Source organism: Euprymna scolopes, chromosome 16 (genome assembly GCF_053919585.1).
Source record: "Euprymna scolopes isolate OS-2025 chromosome 16, ASM5391958v1, whole genome shotgun sequence".
Lineage (NCBI taxonomy): Eukaryota > Metazoa > Mollusca > Cephalopoda > Sepiida > Sepiolidae > Euprymna > Euprymna scolopes.
In genome coordinates this window covers 134,593,662-134,614,346 of record NC_136497.1, presented here as the reverse complement: position 1 = coordinate 134,614,346, position 20,685 = coordinate 134,593,662, and the positions used below count along the sequence as shown (strand labels likewise).

At 29.4% G+C, this 20,685-nt stretch overlaps 1 protein-coding gene across 1 annotated transcript; it reads right to left on the bottom strand.

Annotated features, from left to right (window-relative positions):
- Positions 1 to 1,099: 1,099 nt before the first annotated feature.
- On the bottom strand, positions 1,100 to 19,910 carry LOC145296112 (uncharacterized). The gene is made up of 2 exons (XM_080142254.1): positions 19,787 to 19,910; positions 1,100 to 3,406 (listed from the first exon to the last, which is right to left on the bottom strand). Exon 2 carries the CDS (start codon positions 3,168 to 3,170, stop codon positions 2,478 to 2,480), a length of 693 nt encoding a protein of 230 aa, XP_079998380.1. The 5' UTR covers positions 3,171 to 3,406; positions 19,787 to 19,910; the 3' UTR covers positions 1,100 to 2,477.
- Between the last annotated feature and the right edge of the window lie 775 nt (positions 19,911 to 20,685).

The following is a 20,685-nucleotide window of genomic DNA, read 5'->3' as shown; positions in this document are numbered from 1 at the left end:
TTATGTGTGTGTGTGTGTGTGTACATTTTCTTACGAAACTGCTCTGTTAATTTTCAGTCTACAGACTCGAGAGTTGACATAAAGGGGTATTGAGATTAGGGAAAATCTTTTTAATCAGTTTTCGACCAGAAATTTGGCGGTCAAGGGGTCAAAGTTCGACGATTTGACCTTTGAAAACTCTTTCAAACTCCTTGAAATGTTAGATGTAATGAACTGACATGGATCTACCCTTTTAACTTGATTTGAGCCCAAAACAAATGTTAAGGGGTCAAAATTGGGGTTAAAGTTTTTAAAAATTTGACCTCTCAGCCAATTTTTCGTCTTAACATTTGAAATTTTACATAAAGTATATTCAGACAGAGTAGGCTTTTTAATCGGTTTTTGGCCGAAAATTTGGCTACCACGGAGTCAAAGTTTAAAAGATTTTACCTTTGCAGTCTCTAGCAAACTATTCAGCAAATTTTGGGTCTAAACATTTGAAATTTTACATAAGGGCTATTCAGACATGTAGCAAGCTTTTTAATCAGTTTTTGAGCGAAAATTTGGAGCCAAGAGGTCAGAGTTGAAAGAGTTGACCTTTGCAGAATCTACCAAACTCCTCAGCCAATTTTGGGTCCAAACACTTGATATTTTAGATGTAGGTTACCTGGTAGTAACCAAATATAAATGACTTGAAATCGCACCAAATTCTTCTAGTAGAGGTTTTATAAACTCCTTGTTGACAATATATATGTTGTTTTTTTCCGGGGAGAATTTACACTTCCTTCTCTCCAATTTGAAACTAGGTTGATTTGGCATATAAAACATTCTAAGTAACTATCATCATCGAAACCTGAAATGAATATATCATCCACAAGTACTTTTTATAAAAGATCAACCGACAAATATAAACTTACTCCCAACATACTAAATATTTCTAATACAAGACACATGGTACATATCTAGGCAGTAACACAGCAAATACTTAAACATACATATTTAGCTGTATAATCAGTCTATCCAAGACAGCAAATAGAACACACCTTCACTTTGTTTTTTCTGTGGATAATAATAATATTTCAATCTTTCATTAAATAAAAAAGACAGAAAAAGGTTTTCAACTTTTACATAGATGTTTATAAAATTAAAAATAAAAAATAAACATCATACAAAGTTTTTTTTATTTTATATAGCGGTAAATGATATTTTTAAACAGATATTTTTCTGGGATTTTATAACATGCAAAATTTTACTATCAGATATTTACATAAGTAATCAGTAGCCATGACGAAATTAAGAAAGCTGAAAATATAATTTGTGTTTGGAATGAGGTTTGAATCGGTTTCACTAATGAATGTGTCGTCTCCTCACTCTTTAAAGTAAAGTAGTTATTATAGCAAATGAAGTCTTACCATCAGATATCTTCATTAATAACCAGTAACCATAAAGAGATTAGTAAAATTTAAAATATTGCTTGTGTTAGGAATGAGTTTTACTAACCATGAGTTAGCCTACTTACTTTTTAATAGTCTAGTAACGAAGCCACTATAATGAATGCATAATAGTAAAAAATTAAATAGATTATTCGGGCCAGATTTGTATGATAGTAAATTCATTCCAGTAAATTCTTCCCTTTTTTGTTTTATTTTACTTCAGTCGAACTTCTCATAAATCAAGGAGCCCACTACCTGGGGCTAACGCTTGAACTTTATATGAGATATATAGATATTCGAATGTTCCATTAAAGTTCTTTATCTCTCGAACACTGAGTTAGTAAAGAAATTGAAAACACAATTTTCTTCTCCCCAATTAACCATTTTTATATGTTGTATTATATCTTTTGTTTTGGTCTATTGGTCTTACTGGATTTCAGGACAAGAATTTACCTAGTCTGGTGGAGTATCCAGCTTCATGCTATTACTTGAGGTAACATCACTTGGAGAAGGTGCGCAATTCCTTGTAAAAGCTAATGTGGGTTAGCCCTGGAAAGATTTTATTTGGGTAGCGTATACTATGTGATTTTGAATATTTGGTCAGGACATACTTAAAAATGTTAATCACTTTGCTCTTGCAATTCAAGTGGTGAGTATTAAAAATAAGAATTCAGTACTGTGAAATTTGGTTGTAAAAAATATAACTGGATCCAGTTGATAAAGGAAATTTATGATGGTTGGTCATAGACCGACATATTTCACACAAGTTCACAGATAAATTGTAATGTGGTTTTGGCTGCACTAGTGATGGGGATGTTTATAATAGCAGGTCATCCCGATGAATACCTCACGGTTTCTATAAATGCTGCTATTTACGATCTCATATACTCTAGGTTAATTTATGTAGAAACTTTCTTTTATACTCTTTTTTCCAGTATTTGTGCATGTTTTTTCACATTAATATTATTTGAAAGCACAAAATTTAACAATATAGTGTCTCCAGTATGTATTCACATGTGTTTTGTCTTACTTAAAAATACTAAGCCACATACTAAGCCACATACTTCACAGGAATAAAGTTTCTCTCACATGCTTTTGCACGTGTTTCTTCAAATATTGACTACTTGAAAATGCTGAACCACACACTTCACAAGTATATGGTTTCTCTCCAGTGTGAGTTCGCATATGCCTGTGTATTTGTGTATTACTTGCAAATGTTGCGCCGCATACTACACAGGAATATGGTTTCTCTCCAGTGTGTGTTCTCATGTGTAACTTCATATCAGAATTATTTGAAAATTCAGAGCCACACACTTCACAGGAATATGGTTTCTCTCCAGTGTGAGTTCTTACATGTCTTCTCAGGTTTTGAGTGTGTGCAAATGCTGCACCGCACACTTCACAGGCATAACGTTTCTCCCCAGTGTGTGTAAGCATGTGACGTTTTAGGTTTGGATTCTTTGAAAATGATAAACCACACAGGTTGCAAGAATATGGTTTCTCTCCAGTGTGCGTTCGCATGTGTATTTTCATGTTTGAACTCCTGGAAATTTCTGAACCACAAATTTCACAAGAATATGGTTTCTCTCCAGTGTGTGTTCTTATATGTCTTTTCATATCGGCAGCAAATTGAAATGATAACCAACAAAATTCACAAGAATAAGGCCTCTCTTTTTTTTCATATTTCTTTTCCTTTTGTTGTGGATAGGCAATCCTACCTTCAGATTTCTCACTCAGGTTTTCTTGCATATTGCTCATTCAATACAATATACTTTGGCTCCAGTCTGTATGCATTTTTAAAAAAATTAGTATTTACATATATTACAGTAAGTCTTATATAACATGTGTTAGCATATATATATATATATATATATATATATATATATATATATATATATATATTAAACAAGTTTAAAATAACCTAACATGATGATATACTCACTTCAGAAAATATATTTCATTTCATTTTGATTAGATTATGGTGAAGATTTTATCTGAAAATTAAGAATAAATGTTATTGAATCATCAATTACAAAAATAATGCATGTCAATCAAAATCAATTTATATTATTTTGAACGTACTTAATGAATAACTTAATAAATATACATTGATACCTAATGCTAATTCATATCACTCTGAGCATGATAAATGAGAAATGCATTTAATACAGAATGATTTAATATACTTAATACATGAAAACAAATTTATGTCTCAACTTTTTATTTATCAATTTATTTCACTGTGAGCCTAAGTAAATATATCATTTAATATATAATGGATTAATATATACTCATTGATGCTCTTTTGATTTAATTACAGAACTTTAAAATTACTCTCTCAAATCTAAAAGTCATTTTTTTAGATACAGATAAATGTGAAGACTTTTTATTGTTTTCCCATGAGCTGAATATACAAAAATTCATTAGAATATGACATGTTATTTAGAAGGAATATTGTCAGTTAGTCAAAAATATTATTTGGCAATAATTACAAAATTTCAAACCCAAAGTTTAGCCACCAATTATGTCGATTTTTTTTTTGGCATATAAATTCGTTTATGATCAATACAGTTCAGAAAAAAATGAGAATCATTGAATGATAGGTTACTGTTCAACAAAATCAATAACTCAACCCCTTAGAGGGGAGCACATGCCGACATTAAAAGAGTGAAATTGTTACCAGATTGGAACTTTATTAGATAAGCACTCCTGGACAACAGCGGGTGACCTAATAATATATCAAATACAGAAACGACTCAGAGTTGGATATAATAACAAATAAATTGCTGAATGCAGGTGCAGAAACTGAGAAAAACAATACCAGTTATGTTTTATTTACCGGGGATTTGAACCTGACCCGAGAGTCAAGGATAAAGTTCTCGAGTGTGTGAGATGATATCCATGGGAAGTTGTTGTCAGTGGAAATTGCCTGATCTGGATGTGGGGGAGGTAACTAACTATCCAATCAAAGGGAACCAAGGTGTGTCGGATTGGATGTTTGGCTGCCTGGAGCATCTGGGATGAAACCTACCCACTCAAACCATCCATATTTAAACCCGTGCAAAAGCAAGAAAGGGTAGTTGAAGTTGAGCTGAGTTTCAGAGTTTAGAGCTAAGGTTTCTGAAATCCACTCAAGAAAAGAGTTGCCCACCTCTCCCCATTGCTTCTCATCTGCCGCCACCCATTACCTGAAGAGAAGTTAGAATCTGAGAGACACTTGAAACGAATTATCAAATCATGTAAAAAGAAATTGTATATATATATATATATATATATATATATATATATATATATATATATATATATATATATATATTCCTTTGGACTGAATAATTAGTATAGAAAAAATACAAAGTTTTTTTTTGTGAACTGAGTTGTCTTTTGCCGCTGGATGGCGATCTGTTGAGTTACTGTTTTTTTCAGTATATGATCGACTTGCAGAATGAACAGCATATCAACCCTTGACTCAAGGAGGACTTAGAAACACCCACCAATGATTGAAGACTGATTAAGTGTGACTAGGAGAGCGATCAGACTGGGTCCTGCTACACAATTCCACACAGATCTCAAGATTGTAACTTACAAATATGGATGAACTGAATGTTTTAAAATGTTTTAAGAGGCGTAGAAACATATGTAAATAGTAATGTGATGCCTTATATTCCCTTGGGTTTGAAAATCGGCCGATTGTTTGAAGTAGTTATAAATACATATGTAAAATTTGAAAGGGGAAATTTCAAGCGACATCAGATCTACTAAGAAAATTTACAATTTCATCAAAATAAAAAGTACGCAAAAACAAAATTTAAAACGATTTGATACCAAAATTTTAACTCATAAAATTTATATCTTGATCAAAATAAAAAATTACATGCAAACACAATTTTAAACGATTCCATATCAATATTTACACCAAATGAATTTATGTTTCCATCGAAATAAAAATTACATGAAAATACAAGTCAAAGCGATTTCATACCATGCTGTCAACCAATAAAATTTATATCGCGGCCAAAATTAAGATCTACATTCAAATACAATTCACAACGATTCTATACCAACCTTTCAAACAATAAAATTTATATCTTCGTCAAAATAAAAAGAATACTTGCATAAACAATTTGAACATATTCTATAGTACCACATGCAATGGTACGCTAAAGACCACAGGACACTTAAGCCTAGGACACTTATGATTGGGACACAATTGACCGGGACATTAATGCCATAAAACAATTTCAAATAGTCGGTAATGATAGATGATATTAATATTTATCGAGATGGTTTTAAGTGATAATGTTGATATCTGAAGCTAAATAGCAGAGTTGAATGGAAAGCAAGACATGCTACTTCATATTGCATTCTGTTCAATGGTTATATATCAGATATTACTGATACATTTTGAAACGAGTTTTGAAAGGTGAATTAAAATGTGAATGTAAGTAGATGATGATCAATATAGATCTCAAATTTGAAACTTTCTATTTCAGAGTTTTTATTATGCAATAAAGAAATGAAATATTGTATATATGAAATTGGTGACGACCATGCAATGGTTTGGATGAGAATATAGTGCAGCTATCAGTTGTCAATGAAAGGATATATTTCAGACTGGTCGAACAGATACATTAAATTGCTAACATCTTCATGTATGTATGGAATGAAATTCCTTGACTGCCCGCACTATTGATTTTGAGAATGGTTTTAAGCCAAAGCAAGAAATGGTGAACGTTTGGAATGTTTAATGTTTTGAGATATGCTTGTTCACTTATGAAAATAAATAATAGTGATGTTATGCCTCATATTTGGCCAAATTAATTTGGTTAATTGTGTTCGATATCTTGGGTGTGGCAAACTGCGAAAACAATCTAAAAATAATTTTTAAAACAAAAAGTGAAATGAATGTGTCAGTGAACTGTCTCGTTTTGCTTGCTTCAATCTTTTAAACGACCAGGCGATTCCATCTTTTAAAAAAGGGATGACAGATGAATTTTATATATATATATATATATATATATATATATATATATATATATATATATATATATATGCGTGGTTTAGAGGCTAAGGAATGAGGGTGGAGATTTGTATGCTTTGGTTTCGATTTTAGCTGCTGGTACTTATGTCATATATGTACATATATTATTTTAGTTTTGACTTTATATATACGGTTCAATATAATAATCATTAGAAAGTTGTCTCTATAATAATAAATACAGAGAGACATAGTGAGTTTTATAAATCTAATATATTTATTTTTAATCAGTTCATCAGTGTCACCCTGCTAGCTAGATTATAATTAACAAAGTTAATAGCAATGAGACCTGTTTTTGCCATCCGCTATTTTGGACTGTGACACATTTTGAAAGAGTATTTTAGCTAATGAATATTTAGGTTTGTCAAATACACTGCTGATCATATAGTTAGTATACGTTCTGAGACTCTTTCTAACTATGTAGACTAGTGGATGGGGGGGGCGTCAACCAGCTTTGCCCAGATGTAAAATACACTTAAATATGATATTTTAATTTGTCCAGATTTTGTATATATTATTATAGATTAGTGATTTCTAAAGTAAAAAAAAGAATTTGGGTGCCATCAGCTAGAAAAAAAATTGAATCCAAAACTGTAGCATTCAAAGCTGGTGATATTACCACTATACCAACGTGATACGGATACAAACCGATTAAAAATTAAAAATAAACTAAGATGAATGTACAAAATGTATAACGTTTTTTTTTTTCATTTTCACGCCTTAAAAACTCTTTTAAGCAGCTAAAGACGCATAAAAGAACAGTTTGTAAAAATCAAATCATTTGAGGCCCCTAGCGCTGCTCTGCGACTTTTAGTTTTAGAAGAGATAGAGTTTGATAGGCAGACAGACATATAGCCTTTTATATATTAGACTATCATGTTAATGTTTTCTGACATCACACTATAAACATCAATTTAATTAAGAAAGTAAAAAGTGAACCCTGGATGTACGTTCAGCAACCTCGTGTTATGGTTAAGGTATACAGAAGAAGATAGCAAAATAGTTACAAAAGATATTTTAATCACATTTACTGATTAATTTATTTCCGAACGTTCTTATAGTGTGGTTAAAAAAACTTACAATAACAATCACAATATACCCACTGACAAGACCATTATCCACTAACGTCCAGCTACCGGTTTTATTATCCACTATGACAAGTTACTTGTTTCTAGAGTCTACTGACGCCCAGCTACCAGTTCCTTTATCCACTACGACTAACTTCCTGTTCCAGTTCTCCTGACATTCAGCTACCTGTTTTTAGTGCCTGATTCTATCTTGTTCCGGCTGACCGTGAATACACGATCTCTAATGTCAACAGTTTACTATTTGGTTTCTTGGTAGATAAAAAACTATATCCATTGTTTTCAAACGATCACCATTGTCTATCATCTTTCTTTGCTATTGCCATACCTTGGCGAATGGGGGCTTTGTAGAGGTACAGAATACTTTCAGGCGTAAGTAACTTTCTAGTATGGTAGAGAGAGCCCATTTTCTTTGCAGCAGCCTTGGCAATGATCTCGATGTATCTATTCCAAATCATGTTTTCTGTGAACGTAAAGCCAAGGAGCTTAAACGATGTACTTTTAGATGATGTATCTTCTACTCTTTTATTTATATAGATTTTGACTTATTTTGTTTATATATATTTTATATATATATATACATACATATGTAAACATACATATACATACACAAAGATATATATATATATATATATATATATATATATATATATAGAGAGAGAGAGAGAGAGAGAGAAAGAGAGAGAGAGAGAGGAGTTATAATATTTCAAATGTATTCTTTGTCTTTTTTAATTGTATGGCTAATTGCTACCTTCACCTTTTCAGCCTTACAATCAGTTTTCACATTTTAAAATTATACAAGTTGATAAAAAATTTAATTTTCCTTAGTTGTTAAAAGGTATTTATTGTATATTTGATTGACAATGGATTTTTGCTTTGTGAACCGCGTGAAAACTAATTAAATTTATCCGTAACTATTGTTTTACTATGCACTAAAATAAATTAAAACACAATTTTAGCTTTAATAATGACAAAATGAAAACGTCATATTCTAAAAATCACATAAATTGATCAAGTATATTTTAAAGTAAGAAAATCAAATTTAATGAGGAAGCGAATCGGTTCACCATCTTAAAAATTTATCACTGGTTATCTTCATCTTAATATCTTCAGAAATAGAGGTTTTAAATGACTGCAATTTGCTATTAATTGCTAAAAATCGTTAAAATATAATTTTCAAGACAAAACAACGACTTGATTAAATTATATGATTTTTGGAATATGACATTTTTTAAAAACTGTGTTGAGTTCTGAACTTGCGCCTATTTTTTGGTTTTCTTTGTTTACAAAACCATTTGCCGGAAGTGACATCAGACAAATTTTAAGGTACGGATGACCAACGCTGTACATGATGTATCTATTTTTTTTGTTAGAACAAATATGAAAATAGAAGTTTTATTCAAACATTCTTTATTTGCATTTTTATAACAAAATTATAACCTTCATAATAAAACTATGCTTTTGAACTGTTTTTTAATCAATCATCAAAAGTGTTGGTAATTTTTTTACATCAAACGTAAAAAAATAACTGTTATAAAAATATTTACGAATTGTTTTTTCTAGTGAGATTTTGTTTAAAATAATTATTTATGAACTGTTTTTTAATATATTATGAACTACTTTTTTAAAATGATGATCAATATAGATATATATGAACTGTTTTTTAATCAATCATCAAAAGTGCTGGTATTTTCTTTTTTTACATCAAATGTAAAAAAAGAACTGTTATAAAAATATTTACGAATTGTTTTTTCTAGTGAGATTTTGTTTAAAATAATTATTTATGAACTGTTTTTTAATATATTATGAACTACTTTTTTAAAATGATGATCAATATAGATATATATGAACTGTTTTTTAATCAATCATCAAAAGTGCTGGTATTTTCTTTTTTTACATCAAATGTAAAAAAAGAACTGTTATAAAAATATTTACGAATTGTTTTTTCTAGTGAGATTTTGTTTAAAATAATTATTTATGAACTGTTTTTTAATATATTATGAACTACTTTTTTAAAATGATGATCAATATAGATATATATGAACTGTTTTTTAATCAATCATCAAAAGTGCTGGTATTTTCTTTTTTTACATCAAATGTAAAAAAAGAACTGTTATAAAAATATTTACGAATTGTTTTTTCTAGTGAGATTTTGTTTAAAATAATTATTTATGAACTGTTTTTTAATATATTATGAACTACTTTTTTAAAATGATGATCAATATAGATATATATGAACTGTTTTTTAATCAATCATCAAAAGTGCTGGTATTTTCTTTTTTTACATCAAATGTAAAAAAAGAACTGTTATAAAAATATTTACGAATTGTTTTTTCTAGTGAGATTTTGTTTAAAATAATTATTTATGAACTGTTTTTTAATATATTATGAACTACTTTTTTAAAATGATGATCAATATAGATATATATGAACTGTTTTTTAATCAATCATCAAAAGTGCTGGTATTTTCTTTTTTTACATCAAATGTAAAAAAAGAACTGTTATAAAAATATTTACGAATTGTTTTTTCTAGTGAGATTTTGTTTAAAATAATTATTTATGAACTGTTTTTTAATATATTATGAACTACTTTTTTAAAATGATGATCAATATAGATATATATGAACTGTTTTTTAATCAATCATCAAAAGTGCTGGTATTTTCTTTTTTTACATCAAATGTAAAAAAAGAACTGTTATAAAAATATTTACGAATTGTTTTTTCTAGTGAGATTTTGTTTAAAATAATTATTTATGAACTGTTTTTTAATATATTATGAACTACTTTTTTAAAATGATGATCAATATAGATATATATGAACTGTTTTTTAATCAATCATCAAAAGTGCTGGTATTTTCTTTTTTTACATCAAATGTAAAAAAAGAACTGTTATAAAAATATTTACGAATTGTTTTGTCTAGTGAGATTTTGTTTAAAATAATTATTTATGAACTGTTTTTTAATATATTATGAACTACTTTTTTAAAATGATGATCAATATAGATATATATGAACTGTTTTTTAATCAATCATCAAAAGTGCTGGTATTTTCTTTTTTTACATCAAATGTAAAAAAAGAACTGTTATAAAATATTTACGAATTGTTTTTTCTAGTGAGATTTTGTTTAAAATAATTATTTATGAACTGTTTTTTAATATATTATGAACTGCTTTTTTAAAATGATGATCAATATAGATATATATGAACTGTTTTTTAATAAATCATCAAAAGTGCTGGTATTTTCTTTTTTTACATCAAATGTAAAAAAAGAACTGTTATAAAAATATTTACGAATTGTTTTCTCTAGTGAGATTTTGTTTACAATAATTATTTATGAACTGTTTTTTAATATATTATGAACTACTTTTTTAAAATGATGATCAATATAGATATATATGAACTGTTTTTTAATCAATCATCAAAAGTGCTGGTATTTTCTTTTTTTACATCAAATGTAAAAAAAGAACTGTTATAAAAATATTTACGAATTGTTTTTTCTAGTGAGATTTTGTTTAAAATAATTATTTATGAACTGTTTTTTAATATATTATGAACTGCTTTTTTAAAATGATGATCAATATAGATATATATGAACTGTTTTTTAATCAATCATCAAAAGTGCTGGTATTTTCTTTTTTTACATCAAATGTAAAAAAAGAACTGTTATAAAAATATTTACGAATTGTTTTCTCTAGTGAGATTTTGTTTACAATAATTATTTATGAACTGTTTTTTAATATATTATGAACTACTTTTTTAAAATGATGATCAATATAGATATATATGAACTGTTTTTTAATCAATCATCAAAAGTGCTGGTATTTTCTTTTTTTACATCAAATGTAAAAAAAGAACTGTTATAAAAATATTTACGAATTGTTTTGTCTAGTGAGATTTTGTTTAAAATAATTATTTATGAACTGTTTTTTAATATATTATGAACTACTTTTTTAAAATGATGATCAATATAGATATATATGAACTGTTTTTTAATCAATCATCAAAAGTGCTGGTATTTTCTTTTTTTACATCAAATGTAAAAAAAGAACTGTTATAAAAATATTTACGAATTGTTTTTTCTAGTGAGATTTTGTTTAAAATAATTATTTATGAACTGTTTTTTAATATATTATGAACTGCTTTTTTAAAATGATGATCAATATAGATATATATGAACTGTTTTTTAATAAATCATCAAAAGTGCTGGTATTTTCTTTTTTTACATCAAATGTAAAAAAAGAACTATTATAAAAATATTTACGAATTGTTTTTTCTAGTGAGATTTTGTTTAAAATAATTATTTATGAACTGTTTTTTAATATATTATGAACTACTTTTTTAAAATCTATTATGAACTGCTTTTTAAATCTATTATGAACTGTTTTTTTATATATTTATGGACTGTTTTTAAATATATTTATGAACTGTTTTTCCAATAGTAAAATGAAATAAGATAGTTTTTATATTTTTCCAATGCCCACCACAGATTTAATCTCCCTATATATAATACGATGTAACTGTAATTTAATTTAATATTATCATCCAAACTTTTTTACCATTTAAAAGAAGCTCCAAATTAACTGCTAATATTTAAAAAAAATATTTTACAGCATATGAAATAATGAAAATGCGGGACTAAAATCGTGTTTACATTATTGACGTTTTAAAACAATGCTCCTATGTAGTGATGATTTTGAAGCCGTAAACATACCCATCTTTAAAAATCTAGCAAAAAATCAAATAATAATATTTTCCTGAAATTTTCGATACTTATTAATTTTGCAAATTACTTACATATTAAAAGTAGGTTTCGTTAAATATGTGAGAGAAAATATTTTTTAGGTGTTCTACCCCCTATTCATGTTATGAAAACTAAATAAAATAAAGTTAGACCAATAAAAATTTGCAACATTTTTAAAGCTGGAAAGTTTAAATAATTTATATATATATATATATATATATATATATATATATTATTTAAACTTTTCAGCTTTAAAAATGTTGCAAATATATATATATATATATATATATATATATATATAAACACCCATTATTTATTTCACTTACCTTTACGTTGTAAATAAAATTGGACATAAAATCAATATTATTATTTTTAAAAAAATCAACACTATCTCTATAATTTTTCCTCGAGAATATAATTACTTGAATTACAAAAAAACAATCCTAAAAATAATAATTTTTTAAAAGATTTAAATGATATTAAATTCAAATATTCAAAGACATAAAGTTTAAACATAAAATGTTTTATAACAGGTTTAAAATATTTAAAAAATATATTCATACAATAGGATATATGACTTTTCGTAAAGTTAAAATCGGAAATCCAGCATTGACTAAAAAAAATTCGTTTGGATTTAATTATCTGAATTAATGCAGTGTCAACCCTTTTTTGTGCCTTTTTCAAAAAATGTATGAGGCCTCTAATTAACAGTATCGTTATAATAACAGTATAACTATATTGTCATATAGTAACTAGTAAATCTATTAAAAAATAAGTTTTATTTTGCATATATTTTTTTTTCAAAGGAATCACCACTTATCAAGGTCCAGAGGTCCCTTGAGGATAAGGGTTAAAGAGTGTACAGTAGTATAAAGGGGCAATATCATAGTAATCCTTAGACGTGTAAATTTGGTAAATTGGATTACTTAAGGGGAACGGCTCACCAAGAACTTTGCTTACATTGGACTTGAAGACGGCCATATTGTAGTCAGCTGGAAAGCAGGCAAATAGAATTCCACAGGTGTGCAGTTCTAAGAAAAAAAAGCTTTGTTCATGGAATCTATATTTAGGTTTAAGCATAGATAAAGAGTTGGGAAAATTATTGATAATGTTTTCAGCTAGACAAGTGTTTTTCGTGAATGTTTGGTGAGGTGGGATCATAGATTGGAGCTCAGATGAGAATTTGCTATGAAAATAATGATAAAGCAGAGACAGGCTCACAACATCTCTTCTGTGAGAAAGAGGTTGCAGGGAAGTGAAAAGGGCATTCCCCACTAGGCTATGTGGCAACAATACTCAATCCTTGGACATACCTTGCTCTTATATAGGTAGAGAATTACATCGGCAGCTAGATATCTACTGGATCGATAGAAGGATTCCACCATTTTTCCAGCGACCTTGGCAATGGATTGGATGTACGTATTCCATTTTAGATCAGGAGTAAGATCAGAAGTTTGTCAAAACATGGAGCCTTCCCAAGACTGGAGCTAATTATTTCAATTGATGCCAGATGGGGATCAGAGTGTTGATGATGTAGAGATAGAAGCTTGGTTTTAGATGCATGAAAAGTAACCAGACACTTTTCCCCATTGCACCACATGTTCAAAATCAAAAGAGAGAGAATAAGAGAGAACTTGGTCGTTTACAGTCTTTTGATGTGCTGCCATAGATGGAAGTGTCATCAACATAAATGTCTACGAATGATCTAAGGATGTGATTTGGAAGATGTAGAGCAGGAAGAGAGTTGGACCCAGGATGTACTCCTGATGGATTCCAGCATTAATACTATGGGCTTCTTATTTCTGCCCATCAACCACTACTCTTATGAACCTATCAGAGAGAAATGATTTAATAATTGAAAAACATTTCCAGCTATACAATAGCTGGAGATCTTGTGAAGTAGACCTGTATGCCATACCCTATCAAAGGCCTTTCATATGTCAAGAGCAATTGCCCTAGAAAGGTAGCTTCCGTCGAGGGATTCGATAACCGTAAGCACATTTGCTGTAGATCTAGCAGAATGGAAACCATATTTCTTGTCACTAAAAAGTTTAATTTTGCTGAAATCGTTTACTTTTTCTCTATTTAACGCAGATTCAAGTAACTTACTGATGATGCACAGGAGACTTATTGATCTGTACTGAGAAGAATATTACCGATCACCTGAATTCTTAAATACAGGGCATACTGATGAGATTTTTCAGAGTGTTGGGAAGCAATTCTCCTTAAGACAATGCTTAAATAGCTTTGTAAGTATGGGAGCTAGTTCTGGTTGAAGCTTTTTCGCATTATAATTGGAATGCTGTCAGGGCCAGTTGCTTTACTGGAATCAAAGCTTTTGATTAGCTTGGCAATGTCACGCACAGTTATTTGTATGTTGCATAGCGTGTTTTCTGCTGATACAGGAGGAAATACGTGGAGTTGGTGGCCTTGATCACATAGGGTAGAATTAGCTACAAAGTTCTTGGCAAAGAGTTTAACTTTGTCTGATGCTGACAAGATTACCTCAGGTCCATTGATGATAGTTGGAATAAAGCACACACTTCTGTTCAGAATCCTGTTTGCTATTTGCCAAAATTGGTGGGAACCAAACCACCGCTCAGACATTTTGGACTTGATGGACTGAGCATACATTATCTGTCTTGTTTGAGTTGGTTAACCATTCCACATTGTGAACATTGAAGTCTTCACAGATGTGAATGTTAGCCAAAGGATAAGCAGATAGGATGTGGTCAATTTTCTCAGATATGCTTTTAAAGATTGTAACTCAGCTGTTGTCGGGGGCGATGAAAGGTCAATATACACGCAGTCATGTGAGCAAGTGCAACCCAGAAGCACATATAGGGTAATTTAGGATCTTCTCTGGAGATGTCCCTACCACATGGAAAGCTATCTTTAATGTAGGCACATATTCCATACCCATAGCGATCTTGGATGTCAAATTTGGATGTTAAGTCAGAGTATCCTATAATTCCAGACTCTTCTAGGGAAATAGTCGGTTCAATGTCAGTTTCACTTAGGAATAATAGGTCTGGTTTAGTCTCTTGTAATTGGGTTTCAACCTCTGGAAGGTTGGAATGTAGACCGCTTATGTTGTAGAAGGAGGAATAGTAGTGGGGGTCTATGTTGGAAGTTGAAGATCTGGGTTTAATTGTGTTTTTTTGGAAACTTTTCATGATGATTTTTAGGGATTTTTTGTGTCAGTCAACAGACTTGCTTAGAGCAGGGCAGAGAGGGAAAGTAAGAGCAATAAAGAAATGAAGAAATATATTTTTTGTAGCACATGGTAAGGTAAAGCCGTGATAATTACCCATTAATATGGCATTGAGAAACCCGACCAAAAGCTACTGCATGGTCCAGAATCCATTCACCAAATGGCAATACAGCAGCCCCAGTACTTTGCACTTGCTGATAGGACAGCCACCTTAGTGGTTAATCCAAGGTTTGGATCCCTGGCTATCAGGCAGATAACATCAGCCTAGATAAAACGTTTACCTCCAGCACCCTTACTAGTAACATGGCCACAAGGATAGACATAGAAACAGAAAATTTCTCACACATCTGGTGAATGTTCATGCAAAATACGGCCAACCTAGAATACAGCTTTTTCTTCTCCCTTTGTCAGATAAATTACTCATTAAAAATGAGGACTAAGGGACAAATAACGAGAAGCTGATAATGCATCCACAATGCATTATCTATTCTCCATATGATAAAATACATTTATTTATTGTATAGGGAAAAATATAAGCTAAGTGGATTAATAAATACATATATATATCTTAAATTATTTAATTTTTCTAAATCAAAATAATATAAATGTAAATATGAAAATCTAATAGCAAAAAAATACAAAAAAAACCCTTACATCCATTAACCATTATAGTGCCAATGACTATCCGTAGAAATTGAAACTGAAAATAATATACACACGAAATGATGACGTTGCCATTATTGTGTAAAACATTGCCGTTTTTACAGGTATCTTTGAAGATGTTATATACATACAAATTTTAATATAAGTTCCCATGTGATATTGTTCATGTAAGTTCCAACAAGAAAATCTCTCTCTCTATATATATATATATATATAGATAGATAGATAGATAGATACCGCCAAAAAATGGCCGAAAAATTAAGTTGCTGTTTTTTAAAACGAAATTACATTTATTAAAATCCATTATTTCTGGGTAACTTTTTTTTCCAGAAAGGTAAAACCTTGAATTTTACCATATAGAAAACAGAATAACATAAAACTTTTTCTACTATTTTTAATTAAATTTTAAATGTTAAATTTTCCCCAAAAGTTAACAATTGGCGTTTTTTGTTTTGCACAAAAAACGTATATAAATAGTTAAAAAAAAAAAAAGGTTTTTGAAAGAATTAATTTGTTTATTTATTGTCTAAGTAAGATTTAGGGTGATTTTCTATGAGAATATGCAAAAATATTATAATATAAATACCTGGATTTCAAATAATTCCACTTATTCATACAGGCAACCAGTTACTTCGAGTCGATTTGATTACTCTGTTTACATTTGTACTTAATAAAAAGCAAACTACGGAAGACCAAAAAGCCCCAAAAAACTTATTTTTCAGTGACGAAAATTTCAATGTATTATTAACGCTGAGGCTGGCCAGTACCAGATAGGTGACCATTTGTATGAGTTTGGTTTTTAATGCGTATGTGTGTGGGAGCCAGGCTCTCCAAAATGGGGAGGGGGGCAATTTAAAGCAGAATAAAAAAAAATTATTTCAGCGCGTTTGGTCCACCGTAGTCAAAAGGTGGCAAACGTTTTCAAACGGGATCGAAAAAAATGATGATACTTTTAACACAAAGGGCACAATATTTATCGATTTTTTTTTCTATCGATACTTCATAGCATGCCCTGTTTAATAATGGTCATGCATTATTCGGCTCGCTAAAAAGAAATTGTTAATTTATTTATTAAAGATTTTAAAATGGCTTTTTTCGTATAAATATAAAAAATTTTTTTTTTGGTTTTGCTTAACTTAAATTAATTATTTTACTTAACATATTCACCGAATTTCACACTTCAAAACTCAAAAGCGGGATAATTAAACACAATCGAAGTTCTGATATTCAGACATCAAAATAAGGTATGCAAACAAGTTTTTTTTGTTTTTTTTTAATCTATAATCCTGTCCCTTACAACAACACAATATGTTTTGTTCAGTTTCAGATGATTATTTTAAGCATATTTGGAACACCCTCAAAACAAGGGGGGTTGTAAGCAAAAAATATATATATATAAAAATATTGTTTATGAAAAATAAGTACACTGTTATAAAGTTCATTTTTCTCTTAATAATCGCTGAAAATTTCGTATTGATTGGATAATTACCTAATTTTTGGTAGATTTTTTAAAAAGACGGTCCGTCAAAAAGTACTTACCTCCCCCCCCCAGTTTTGACGGTGCCTAATATATATATATATATTATTTGTTTTTGTTTTTGCGATACGTTTTGAATGACTTCAAATATTTACGAAAGTGTATTTTTACTTAAATGCGAGTTGGGAATAATTTCCCCTTTAACCAATTTGGTATCCCCACATGGGGAGCGGCATACATATTGTTATTTTTGTTTTGTGTGTTTTTTTTTTAATATAATTATCCACTGACACATGTTTCGTCGTCTACGACTCATCAGAGTGGCTGAATCTAGCAAGATTTGAAATTGGGACCCCGCGGTAATGAGCCTAAACCCTTTACCCCCGCATACATCTCGCTCGACTGTCTGGATGTATCGCGATTTATTTAGATATTTGTTTTTGTTTATGCGATAGATTTTGAATGAATTCAAATATATATATATATATATATATATATATATATATATATATATATATATTAGGCACCGCCAAAACTGGGGGGGGGGGGCAGGTCAGTACTTTTTGACGGACCGTCTTTTTAAAAATCTACCAAAAATCAGGTAATTATCCGATCAATACGAAATTTTCAGCGATTATTAGGAGAAGAATGAACTTTATAACAGTGTACTTATTTTTCATAAACGATATTTATATATATATATTTTTTTGATTACAAACCCCCCCCCTTGTTTTGAAGTGGGAACAAATATGCTTAAAATAATCATCTGAAACTGAAATCAACATATTGTGTTGTTGTAAGGGACAGAATTATAGATTAAAAAAAAAAAAAAAAAAAATTGTTTGCATACCTTATTTTGACGTCTGAATATCAGAACTTCGATTGTGTTTAATTATCCCGCTTTTGAGTTTTGAAGTGTGAAATTCGGTGAATATGTTAAGTAAAATAATTAATTTAAGTTAAGCAAAACAAAAAAAAATTTTTTTTAATATTTATACGAAAAAAGCTATTTTAAAATTTTTGATAAATAAATTAACAATTTTTTTTTAGCGAGCCGAATAATGCATGACCATTATTAAACAGGGCATGCTTTGAATAATCGATACCAAAAAAAAAATTCGATAAATATTGTGCCCTTTGTGTTAAAAATAGCATCATTTTTTTCGATCCCGTTTGAAAACGTTTGCCGCCTTTCGACTACGGTGGACCAAACGCGCTGAAATAATTGTTTTTATTCTGCTTTAAATTGCCTCCCCCCCCATTTTGGGGAGCCTGGCCCCCACACACATACACATTAAAAACCAAACGCATACAAATGGTCACCCATCTGGTACTGGCCAGCCTCAGCTTAATAATACATTGAAATTTTCGTCACTGAAAAATAAGTTTTTTTGGCCTGTTTGGTCTTCCATAGTTTTCTCCTTATCAGACGCAAACGTAACTAGAGTCGCGAAATCGACGCGAAATCTGGTTAGCTATATGAATAAGTGGAATTATTTGAAATTCAGGTACTTATATTATAATATTTTTGCATATTCTCTTAGAAAATCATCCTAAATCTTAGTTAGACAATAAATAAATTAATTAATTATTTCAAAAACCCTTTTTTTTAAATATTTAAGTACGTTTTTTGTGCAAGACAAAAAATGTCAATTGTTAACTTTTTGGGAAAATTTAACATTTAAAATTGAATTAAAAATAGTAGAAAAAGTTTTACATTATTCTGTTTTCTATATGATAAAATTCAGGGTTTTATCTTTCTGGAAAAAAAAAGTTACTCAGAAATAATGGATTTTAATAAATGTAATTTCGTTTTAAAAAACAACAACAACTTGATTTTGCGGCCATTTTTGGCGGTGCCTAATATATATATATGCGTGTGTTAGTCATCCTTATAATAAAAGTTGTCTGACGTTACTTCCGCTGAATAGGTGTGTAAACAAAGAGGTGCTAATTTTAACGAAAGCCTTTTTTCGATAAACATCGAAAATTTCATTATAATTCTTTTTTTTTTCGTGTGCGATGCTTTAAAAAAGCAAGTGTTGATTTCTTTGTTTACATGTAAAATTGGAACGTTTGCTCATTTTCGAAATCTATATCTAAAAGAAAAGGAAACATAATGGTTCAGAACTTCCCAAAATTAGCAAGTAATACTCACTTTTTGTTATACGAGCTGTTTCCGAATGATTAATCACGGATATTTCAAGAAAGGAACGATTTCTTAAAAAGTCCCGACCTTTATTGGTGGAAGTCAACATGAAAAATGGCGACCGGAAAAGCAGGTTCGCAGAAAATGAAAGTAAAGGGCGACTTCTTCGATGAAGATTCTGCAATTATTATTTATTTATGTAAATATTTTTATAATTTAATTATTAATATTTTTTATAATTTAATAGGATAAAAATAACGGTGCTAATGCACTTACTGATCCGCGCTATTTTTTTAATCGTATTTCCAAGTTTAATTAAAGTTTTATGTTTTTTTTTTATTCAATTGTAAGGTTAAAGTATTGTTAGTTTTTAGGTACAAAACACCCTCCCCAAGTTAAGAATGGCTTTTTAAATATTAACGTTATTATTTCAGCACGGATCAATAACTGCACTAGTACCAAAATAACATATGATAGAAAACATTTTTTTTTAAATATTATGTTAAAGCTAAAAAAAAAACAAAGTAAACAAACAAAAAAAATATACACGACCGACATTTTTCAAAAGAAAATACCAGCAAATTTCGTGCGTTTACAATATAATAGCGAAATGCGAAATTTTTTAGATTGAATTTCAAGGCAAATCTGTGGTTTCTACTTAATAATCGTGTTATAGTAATGAATATATCCAAAAATTATGAAAAACGATAAGTTAGAAAAGATTATTAAAGAAAGCATTTTTTGACGAAAATTAGCGAAAATAAAATGTTTCGCTAAATAAAGTAAAAAACAGAGAGTTCCAAAGGGAGGTAAATAGCGTGTAATTATTGCCATTCTTTAAAAATGAATTGTGTGTTTTGCCTAGATTTAGCATAACTGAGTTATTTCCCTTGTTATCATGTCACTTC

Coding starts and splice junctions, on each gene's coding strand:
- LOC145296112 (XM_080142254.1), bottom strand. CDS start 3,170: ATGAGCAATATGCAAGAAAACCTGAGTGAGAAATCTGAAGGTAGGATT.